The sequence below is a fragment of the Pseudoliparis swirei genome, chromosome 23 (genome assembly GCF_029220125.1).
Source record: "Pseudoliparis swirei isolate HS2019 ecotype Mariana Trench chromosome 23, NWPU_hadal_v1, whole genome shotgun sequence".
In the NCBI taxonomy this organism is placed as follows: domain Eukaryota; kingdom Metazoa; phylum Chordata; class Actinopteri; order Perciformes; family Liparidae; genus Pseudoliparis; species Pseudoliparis swirei.
In genome coordinates this window covers 21,801,384-21,812,342 of record NC_079410.1, presented here as the reverse complement: position 1 = coordinate 21,812,342, position 10,959 = coordinate 21,801,384, and the positions used below count along the sequence as shown (strand labels likewise).

The following is a 10,959-nucleotide window of genomic DNA, read 5'->3' as shown; positions in this document are numbered from 1 at the left end:
ACTGAAACCACAAAAAAAAAAAAAAAAAAAAAAAGACAGAAAGATGAGTTCATATTTCGTCAACTCGCTCTTCTCCAAATACAAAAGCGGCGACTCGCTACGCCCCAACTACTACGAGTGCGGGTTCGCGCAGGACCTGGCGGGCAGCCGGCCCACGGTGGTGTACGGCCCGGGCTCCGGCGCCACCTTCCAGCACGCCCCGCAGATCCAGGACTTCTACCACCACAGCGCCTCCACGCTGCCCAGCAACCCGTACCAGCAGAGCCCCTGCGCGGTCACATGCCACGGCGAGCCGGGCAACTTCTACGGATACGACGCCCTGCAGCGGCAGACGCTGTTCGGCGCGCAGGACGCGGACCTGGTCCAGTACAGCGACTGTAAAATTGGGAGCGCGCCGGGGCTCGGCGGCGAGGACGCGGAGAGCACCGAGCAGAGCCCGTCGCCAACGCAGCTCTTCCCCTGGATGAGGCCACAAGGTGAGCACCACGGACAGGCTGGCTTTGCTTTCTTTCCTTTAAAAAAAAAAATTACTAGTATTTTCCTTTTTCTCCTACCCCTCCACCCCCCTCCATTCAGCCTATGGTGGTGAAAGGTGAGTCTCCTGGCTCGGAGCAGAGCCGCTGCTCCTCCAGGAGGGGACGGCGGAGTGTCGGACCCGCGGGGAGGAACAAGTTGAGGTTTAAAAAAAAGTGGGTTTAAAAGCACGCGGTGTGAGATTCAGGGTAATCTTATACTTCCTGCCCTCAAAGCGCTTTTTTATGGTTTTATTGGCGCCACCAAAACTTTGTCAATGACTTTAGAGGCTTAATTGCCCCCCACCGGTCATATAGTGAGAGAATGGACGGGGAAGAGCCCGGAGAGGAAGCCCGGAGAGGGGGAGAGAGAGCGCGGTCAGACGGGGGAGAGACTGAGAGACAGAGAGAGAGAGAGAGAGAGAGGGGTGGGGGACCTGCTGCCCCCCCCCCCTCCTCCAACCACACCACCTCCAAATATTAGAAGCCCCTGCTCGGAGCAGATGGGAAAGAGTTGTTGGAATGTAGTACAGACACGCAGCTCTGACCCGGGTTAAACTTTGACTGCCCTTTCTCTTTTACGACTTGTCTGTGGTCTCCGGGATTATTTTGGCAACACGGTGGCCAATCCCCCCCCACCCCCCCTACAGGGTTAAAGCATAGGGCAGGGAGGGGCGGGGTGGAGGGGGGGGGGTTATAATAGAAGATACAGGATGGAAATGGTCGGATGTGTTCACTCAGAATCATCCCACACGCGCATTGTTGTCGGTGTGGGTTCACATTGAAACTGTCTCGCTTTTGTTTGTTGAGCCCGCGCGCACGAGCGCGTGCGTGTGCGTGAAACACTTAGTGGTCTTTGTGGCTGCGCCGAGCCATGCAGCCTGTGAGTGTGGATCAGGGCCCTGCAGGTCGGGTTCGACTGGATCAGACATCTTAAAGGAGTGAGATTTACGGGGGAGAAAAACACACACACACACACACACACACACACACACACACACACACACACACACACACATGTTGTTCATGATCCACAAGAACCGAGTTTATAATCCAAGGATTACGCAAGAGGAGCCCGGTGGTGGTAGAGAGACATAGGCGTGAGCGAGAGAGGGAGAGAGAGAGAGAGAGAGAGAGGGGCATGTATAGTCGCCTATTTAGTTTGAGCCCATATTTCTTGGGCCGCGCTGTGTGTGTGCGCGCGTGCGCGTGTGTGAGAGACTTTATTGCTTCTGTTCTCGTTGTATTTTGTTCCAAGTGGGCAGCAGACTGGTCATAAGGCCTTTAGGACTGGTGTGGCTTCATGATTACGATCGTAGAACAGAAATAAATAATTAATAATTATAATAATAATAATTTAGACAAAGGAAACCAGGTCTGTTGTTTTCCCACCTCGAGCTGCTTTCTGCCCCTTTTTCATGCATCAGACTCACACCTGCTCCAGGCCGCGGGATCATAATGACCACCTCTAATTCACGTTTACGCACGATGCTTTCTTCCTCACCCCCCCCCACCCCACCCCCCTCCTCATCCAGCAGTGTGTGTGTGTGTGTGTGTGTGTGTGTGTGTGTGTGTGTGTGTGTGTGTGTGTGTGTGTGTGTGTGTGTGTGTGTGTGTGTGTGTGTGTGTGTGTGTGTGTGTGTGATGATCTGCGTTCCTGTTTGTCTGTAAATTGTTACAACCTAACCCCCCACCCTCATCACTTGCGCGCCGCCTCTCCGTCGTGCGCGTTACGGCTATTATTTCAATCCTCGCCCCGCTCCTGAAGACCACCGACCAGGGCTCAGGCGCGCGGGGGGGGGGGGTCTAGAAACCACTGTACCTTAAGGGGGTTCGGCCCTTATTCCCGGTTTAGTCTCGTGAACACTTGCGCGTAACGGCACGCTGCATGGACCGGGCAGCTCCGAGCATCCAGAGGGGGGGGGGGGGTGTCGGGTAGGTTGTGTGTGTGTGTGTGGGAGGGGGGGGGGGTTACAGTAAATCCCGGCACGTCGAGTCTGAAGCTGCATACGGGCCCAGTTTGATGAGATGACTTGGTTCTTATAGGATTTATTAGCAGAGGGGGTGGGGGGGGGGATAGGCCGACGGGCCTCTCGCGGAAATCCCCCTTTAACGAGGCCGTTTGCGTTTCATAATTTGTTCCATAAAAGGGGATCTGGCCTCCTCCACACTGTTCATGCTCAGTGGAGACCCCCCCCCCCCACCCCCTCAACCCCCCCAAGCTGCAGACTACATGAGCTGTTTATATATATATATATATATATATATATATATATAATATATAAAATGAAAAAACATCCACAGCCAGCATACACGTGCTGATCGGGGGCAGAGTGAGCGTGATGGCGCCGGGGTCCTCGGCACCACCGCTCAGCGGACCGGAAACCTCCGTTCTCCTTCCTCCAAAATGTCAACTGCCAGCCGGCCGCGCGCGCGCTTGTTTAGGACTCATCTAATTGGCTCCGTTAAAAGGTTTCATATATAACGGGTCTTAAAAACGTTGCAACGGCGTGGTAACATTTCAGAGAGCAAATAAATTCTACAAATGGTTGGATGTGTCCCCTCGCGCGCTGCGTGTGAGTTCTGGAGAGAAGCGCGTGCATGCACATATACGTGGCGTGAACCGGCGGTTGAGATTCACCGTGAAAAGAGGAGAGAAGAGCACCGCGCTGTCGGTCCATCTTTTATTAATTCATGGCTGCACGTGACCCAGCCGGCGTTTCCCTCTTCTCGGTCCCACAGCACCAAATCACGGCGCCGGTTCCGTGACAGATAACACACACAAGACACTCACATCACTTACACGTCCGCGCGCTTCCATAAAGACTCCCTTGTCTGCTTCCCTTGTCTGCTACCCTTGTCTCCTTCCCTTGTCTGCTGCGGGCGGCCGCTTCGCCTTAATGTGCTTATGGAAATGTGGAAGCACGGGAGCCACAGCACTTGTTTTTTATTTATATGCATCCTGCTGAACTTGTGCAGCATATGTGGAATATATGCATATATATATATATATATATATATATATATATATATAATAGATGGAGATATACCCTGTAGGCCCTGGTTCCATAATGAGATCAATGTAAATATAAAATAGAAAACGTATGCAATACCTTCCTTAATTTAATCCAGAAACGTCACTGTCTTGCTAGGAGTGTGTGTGTGTGTTGTGTGTTAATGTACAAGACATATTTGAAAGAATGCTTAAGAATAAGAGAATGCAACATCTGAATTTCTCTTTGTATCATTCACTTAGAAGCAGCATACATTAAATATTATTTAAATATATTTTAAAAATATTAAATATATTTTACTTTGATCATGTTGGCCTATATATATATATAATATATAATAATATAGTATATAATATTTATCTATTTTAATTTAATTTTAATTATATATTTATTATGGTGCAATAATCAAGGAGGAAAATAGACACGTTCATAATCATTTCCCTGGACACAAATGTCCCGGATGTATAAACTACTCGCGGTTTTTTGTGCTAATTTTCTCTAATTTCGACATATTTCTGACAAACACAAGAACAAAATAATGAATACAAAAAAATCTATAAAAGTATTTATATTTTTCAATGCCAATTTGGAAAACGCTGCTGTCTGAATCACCGAGTTTAATGGCGCGTGGTGAATATATTTTCACAAAAATAGAAAGGTAGCGCCGTTACCCCGTGTGTCCTCCTTTGGTTCATAACGTGAAGTGAAGATATATTTAACAGCTTATTAATTGAAAAAAAATCTTGTATTTTTTTTCTCCCACGCTCGTCCTGCGTTGTGCGCGTCGTCTGAACCTTTGTGCGTTCATTAAGTATTTATGGCTTTTATATTACGCGTCTGCAGGCTCCTCTTTTCTTTTTTTTAACACGTGCAGAAAACAGAGAAGAAGAAGAAACCATTAACTGGTTCAAGGCTTCATCTCCACTTTGCAGTGTGTGCACTTGTAATTAAAAAGTTTTACTTATTTAAAGCAACTCTCTCTGTCCAGAGCTTCGTGGTGCGGTATAATTTTCTTCCCTTTTAAAAACTTATTTGAGTATTTACAGCATCAAATATTCATGTGCACCTCGGTGAGCTCGGGGTTTTTACTCTGTTATGTGAAATAGTTTTTTAATGTTATGAACTACAATTAACGGTGTTGTGCTGTAGAGTTCCTGCTGGATTGGACCCTGAGAGTGTGTGCGTGTCTGTGTGTGTGCACGTGTGTGTATGTGTGAGTGTGTTCAATAAGTCCCCTGAACAAGAAATTCACACGAGGAAAAACATTTTAAAAATCCACATACCGAATGTAACCGTCTTACTACTACATTATTACCATGTTATTACTACTTTATTACTACGTTATTACACTGTAACAAGGACAACACCAATTTCATCCAAAGCGACACCGTGTGTGCTCATTTTTTAAGTTATAGAGTGTCTCATTATGTTGGACTCTTGATAACAATGTCATTTATTATTATTTTTGACAATGTAAACTGAAAAAGGAACACCGGATTGACATCTTTAATCAAAAGCAGTGATTATTCGGTGGATATTATTTACGTGGATTTTACATGCCTTTGCTCAAAATGTTAAAAATGAATGTTTTAGTGATATTTGTTGGAAATAAGTGGGTATAGCATATACGACATGTTCTGAGTCAGAACCTGGAAATGAGTTCCGGTTCCCTCCTCTCAGCCACAATGGTGTTTTGGGTAAATGCCTGAAAGGTCATTGGTTAAAACCAACTGAAGTTACTTTAACGTTTTAGTAGGTTTTTTTAACGATATTAGTCAGTAAACACCTAACGTCGTGAATTTGGAAGCCGTCACTATAACAAGTGTCTAAATGAGACAACAACACGTCCTCATCAGCGCTTTATTGTGTTCACACTTCTAAAGTCATAAAAGTGGAGTTCTTTTTTGGGGAAATCACTTTATGTTCTGCAGTAATCTGAAATCCCATCAGGGAACCAGTAAGATAATAACTTCCAGCTGGCCTCCAGAAACACGTCGTTCCCGCAGCTCTCCAACCACAAGACGTTTTAATCAAGTGGAACATCATATATATATATATATATATATATATATGTTTATGTTTCATGAATCAAAGTGCTGCAGGATCGAATTATAAACCCCATAAATGAGCATTTTTTTTGGCACCACATGAAGTCAGTTGGTCTTTTGAATGTTTTCTTTCCGTTAAATACTTGAAATAATGTCTCAACGTTTAGTTTTACAGCGTTAAATAAGTCAGTAAACGCACCGCTGGAGAGTTAGAGCCTTAACAATGAGACCAACATGTCATCACACCAGTCCACATGCATATAGCTCTGTGGTGGTGGCATGACGTCATCAGACTGGTGTGGTTCTTTTATAGCCTTTTAATTCTGCCAATTACAATCCCGCTTTAAAAAAAAAAAAAATCATAAAAGTGCTAATTTGTGAAAATTATATAGCTGGACAAAACGTGTTATAATGTGTTTTAGTTTTATATCCCTGGATGAGCCGGTGGTGCTCACATATCAGGATATGTGAGGCGGTGATAGAGACCAACAACATGTGTGTGGTATATGGTTCTGTCTCTAATAATGTTCCCCCCCACACACACACCCCCTCCTCCCCCCCCCCCCATCCCCTGCAGCAGCGGGCCGGCGGCGGGGCCGGCAGACCTACAGCCGCTACCAGACCCTGGAGCTGGAGAAGGAGTTCCTGTTCAACCCCTATCTGACCCGGAAGCGCCGCATCGAGGTGTCGCACGCGCTGGCGCTGACGGAGCGGCAGGTGAAGATCTGGTTCCAGAACCGGCGGATGAAGTGGAAGAAGGAGAACAACAAGGACAAGTTCCCCAGCAGCAAGACCGAGCAGGAGGCGGTGGAGCGGGAGCGCCGGGAGAAGGAGTTCCGGGACGGAGGCGCGAGCGAAGGCGGCGGCGGCGAAGGCGGCGGCGGCGAAGTCGGCGGCGAGGGAGGCGGCGCGGTGCTGGTCCCGGTTCCGGTGGCGGTGGCGGTGGCGGGCACGGCGGGACCACAGGCCTCCGTGAACGAGGACTGCTGCGAGAAAAGCCACAAGCAGATGTAGGGAGGGGGGCGGGGGGATTTGGAGGGTGGGGTCGGGTGGGTGGGGGGGGCTGTTTCCGTCTTAATTAAGAGCCACTGGACTGCTGAGCTGTTTCCACAATTCAATTGAAGGAGAAGGAACTTGAGTCTCCAAAATGGCGACCGCGCGCGAGCCAGGTCGGACTGAACGAGGCTCCGCCTCCTGCTGACGTAACCGCGGGAAAACAACGACGCAAGAAAGTGAACTTAAAAAAAAAAAGAACACACATTCACACCACACACACACACACACCATAGTCTACTCTAGTGTGTCAAACAAAAACAAAAAAAAGAATAGCTTCCTTTCTTTGTGGAACAATTATCGTGGAACATTTCTATATTGTTAGAAGTTTATCATTAACAATTTTATCTTTGGCAGCTGTATAGTTTTTAAGTTAAAAAATGATGACGGTGCACTTTTTACTGTACTTCTCACTTCTATGTTGTTGTTGTTGTTGTTGTTGTTCTGGCAATGATTGATTGATTGATTGATGATAATGATGATGGTGATGATAATGATGACGTTGCAATTAATGAAATTTCCAACAACATGAAACTGCCTATTTATGCCGTTTTAGTAGGTCGGGTCTCTTTTTTACACTCTAATTGTCGTTTTAGTTCGTTTTTTGATCGATGGTGTTTTGTTTTATGTTGTCTTCCCTTTTTTTCCTCTTTTTTGGGGGTAAAAAGCATGCGCACAGTGCAAATAAAAAAGAGAGAAAGCGAGAGAGAGCGAGAGAGAGAGAACATTCATTAAAATAAAAAACGAGGAAAAATGTCATAAACTGTGTTTGGATTCTGCGTTTAATGTGAAGCAGATTGTGTGTCGAGGGATGACGTCATGACCACGTGCTTCACTCAATTGTCACACAAGAAGAAAGAAGAAGTCAGCTGTGATCAAACAGAGGGGGAAAGGAAGCAAGTTGCTCCCATTTTCTCCTTCGTTTCCTTCCCTCGCCTCCTTTCCTCATTCCCTTCCCTCTCTTTTGCCTCACTGTCAACACCAATGACTGATAAAAGCTTCAGTTCAGGAGGCCAAACATTTAGGACCCGAATCGGAAATCTCCTCTTAAAAAACACCCCCCCCCCCCTCTTACGCCCCGCCCCTCACACAACCCACATCTTATCCAAACACCACTTTTATTTATGACCCGCTCATTCACTTCCACTTACATTATTACAGCCCTCCACTATTACACTTGCCTTCCATCACGTTGAGGACTTTGAGGTCAGATTGTTTCCATCTGGAGAGATCAAACACCGCCCAGCGTGCGTATTTACGCACGCGTTATCTGTGTCCGCGCATGCGCTGGACTTCGGCTCCTCGTACATACCCATGTTACAGAGTTCCCACAGCAACACTTTTGTCTCGTCGTGTTTTCATCTAGGCATCAATTCGGTGTTTCACACTTCCATGAAATTGAGCAACTAGAGAGATTTAAACAGAGATAAAATCATCCAAGATGCCCAAAGTGGTTTCAAATGATTTTGTAATACGCAGCTTGAATGCGCATATCAATAATACATGATTAAAGCTATAAGGCCACAACATGGACCACAAATGGCCTTAAGAGACGTGCGTATAAGCCAACATATGAATATAAAAACAGTAATCCTAATACCAATCAGTTTTTGGGGTTTATATGCATTTCATAAACAAAGTGCTTTGCAAAGACGTAAATAAAAGGAGGGAGCTGAATGAAGTTCGAGGTTCTGGCTCTTCTTGTTCCTTCGGAATGCGATGCCGCCTTGATGTGGAAACCCTCAAGAACCGGTCCCCAAAGTGTTTCTTCAGCATTTGTGTCTTTACCCTCTTTATAATCCTCTCACTGCTCCACATCTTTCAGAGTTAGACACATAAAATAGAGAACTGGATGTTGTTTTTACGCACGCGTGACTCCGGTTAAACAAATTCGGTGCGCATGGAGATTGCGCTGGCGGGGAAAGGTCAACATCACGAGCACGGGTCTGAGCGCGGCCAGGTGAGTTCTCTCCTCAGCCTGCGGCCATGGATCCGGTGCCAAAGTCAGATATACGAAGTCAAAGGAAAGCGGCGGCTTATCTGGAAAGACCAGCAGCAGCAGTTTCCTCTGGTTGTGCCTCTTTGCCGCGGGGCGTCGCGATGCGCTCTGCCGCAGCCGAGCTTCGTTTTGTCAAACTGTGCTACTCCGAGCATTCAACAGTGATACAGATTAACCTGCACGTCGTTATGGTGGGATTGGATATGCAGCTGCAATCCTCTCGCAGTGAGAGCTCCGCCGTTAACGCGCTCTGCGTCCGTCTGTCTGTCTGCCGTGACGTCAGCAGCGGAACATTGTACAAACAGTGGGACTCTTTCTTCTGCGTGTGTGGTCTCCACAAAAGGGTGATGACAGCTTCTTTTATTTTCTATTTTAAATGAGGGGAAATCCATCTTCTCCTTTCGTTGGTTTTTTTAATCTCTCTCGCCAACTTTACGCACGCGCGTCCAGAGCCATTCCATCCCAAGTCTAATCAATATCACATATTATGCCGCTTGTTTTGGTTTTTTATTTACCTATTTTGCGCACGACTTCACCCGTTTTCCAGCCCAGCAGGCAGGAACAGAACAGATTGAAGTGCGCACCGGGTGTTTGTCAGCCTCAGACGTTTTTATTTCGGAGCTACATGTGCTCCGTGATTAGTGGACACGTCCTGAGCCGCTGCGTATTGATTGTATCATATAGATTGGACTTGTACGCTGTGTGTGTGTGTGTGTGTGTGTGTGTGTGTGTGTGTGTGTGTGTGTGTGTGTGTGTGTGTGTGTGTGTGTGTGTGTGTGTGTGTGTGTGCGTGCGTGCGTGGTTGCAGTGGTCGCTTCTAATTTCTACAGCTGTAATAAAGCTTCCAGGGGGAAACCCCGTCGGCCATTGGGCATCTTGGAATCACATGGACACTTGGTCACGTGGTCTGCTAAGGGAGGGGAGGAGGAGAGTGGGTGGGGTGTTTTCTTTTTTTTTGTGGGTGTAAATCGAGACAGTAATGCTCCGCCGATAATTCACGGTGCCTCGTAAAAACAAAAAGTGGACATAAAGCGCCCCGGGCCTACAAATCACCGGCGCCAAAATTATGAGTTCGCTCGACTTCGCCAACGCGCTCTTTTCCAAATACCATCGAGCCGCCGCGAGCTGCTCCACTCTTCTCTTCGCAGATCATCCAACTTCTCCCTTCCCGACTTTCCCCACTGCTCCCGCGGCGTCCTCTTCGTGCGCCCCCGCGTCCAGCGGATATCACCTCCATGGGTCCGGAGGGAGAGGTGGCCCTCTCCTTCCCACCTCCATAATTTCAACGTCTTCTTCCTCTTCTTCCTCCTCCTTCATCCCCTCCTGTTTGTCCTCGTCACTCTGTTGGTCTCTGAACCGGAGCGGCGGGAGCGCGCCCCGGCCCAGCGGGCATCCTTCCGAGCCCGCTGAAGTGTGCGCAGCCGGCGGCCCGCTGAGCTTCTCCCCGCAGGGATGCGCCGCGGAGCGGTTCCCCGGTCTCTCTCCGCTCTCCCCGCTGTCCGGCCTCTCTGAGCCGCCCTGCAGGAGGCAGAGTTACCCGGAGCAGCAGCAGCAGCAGCGGCAGTTAAACGAGGAGGAGCCACGGATTTACCCCTGGATGAGAAGCTCAGGTGAGGAGAGAGAGGAAAGGAAAATGGGAATAGAATAAATTATGAGAGGCGGCGAGGTCATTAGCGAGGCCTCGCAGGTGAGTTGGAGAGAGCGGTGAGGGAGGGAGTGAGTCGGGTAAAGAGGGGGTGGGAAAAGGGGATGTGAGTTGGTGGTGTGCATGGGAAAGGGAGAGGGGGGAGGGGGGGGTTGTATTAGTTCGACCCAATAATTTCGTTAAACGCTCCTTAAACTGTTGGCCCGGTTGCGCAGCGGCCACTGCCGGTAGCCGAACTATTCCTGTCTGTCTCTTTCTCTCTGTTTCTCTTCTTTTCTTTTTTTTTACAACCTCTCCCTCACTCTCTTTGCAGATCTTTTATGGCTCTCCATAAAACCATAATTTAAGACTCGGTGAATATTCATTAGGTGGTATTGTGTTTGAGGAGGGGAAAGGGGAGCGCAGGGGCGCTGGAGTATTATCCCAAGTCGTTTGAAGAAAAGCATCCAGAGGAAGTAGTCCCTCCGCGGCTCGCGCGCGGTTATCGCTCATATCCAGTGTCTGGCTGCTGCTCAGCTCTGGCCTCGCCGTCCCCGATAGCCTTGTGTGTTTCTCTGTCAATGCTATCTGGCACCCCTGAAAAAGCCCATTGTGCCATTGTACCGTCGCCCGCGATCCGATAAAAAACTATAAACACTATAAATTAGCAGATGGGTTTGATCTCTGAATGCCTGCCCTTTCCCCTGGA

General features: G+C 48.0%; 2 protein-coding genes across 3 annotated transcripts in view; both read left to right on the top strand.

The window, feature by feature from the left end:
- Positions 1 to 6,588, top strand: hoxb8a (homeobox B8a). 2 transcript variants are annotated; one of them, XM_056408125.1, is made up of 2 exons: positions 1 to 476; positions 6,155 to 6,588. In XM_056408125.1, the coding sequence occupies exons 1-2, from the start codon at positions 44 to 46 to the stop codon at positions 6,586 to 6,588; spliced, it is 867 nt and encodes a 288-aa protein (XP_056264100.1). In that variant the 5' UTR covers positions 1 to 43. The 2 variants fall into 2 exon arrangements, with proteins under 2 accessions (XP_056264100.1, XP_056264099.1); XM_056408124.1 differs by having other exon boundaries at positions 6,152 to 6,588.
- A 2,861-nt stretch (positions 6,589 to 9,449) lies between these two features.
- The window catches only part of hoxb7a (homeobox B7a), a 9,875-nt gene continuing 8,365 nt past the window's right edge, over positions 9,450 to 10,959 (top strand). Inside the window, exon 1 of the mRNA XM_056408126.1 lies at positions 9,450 to 10,236. Coding sequence (XP_056264101.1) covers positions 9,693 to 10,236 — 544 coding nt within the window. The 5' untranslated portion in view covers positions 9,450 to 9,692. The remainder of the gene's footprint in view (positions 10,237 to 10,959) is intronic.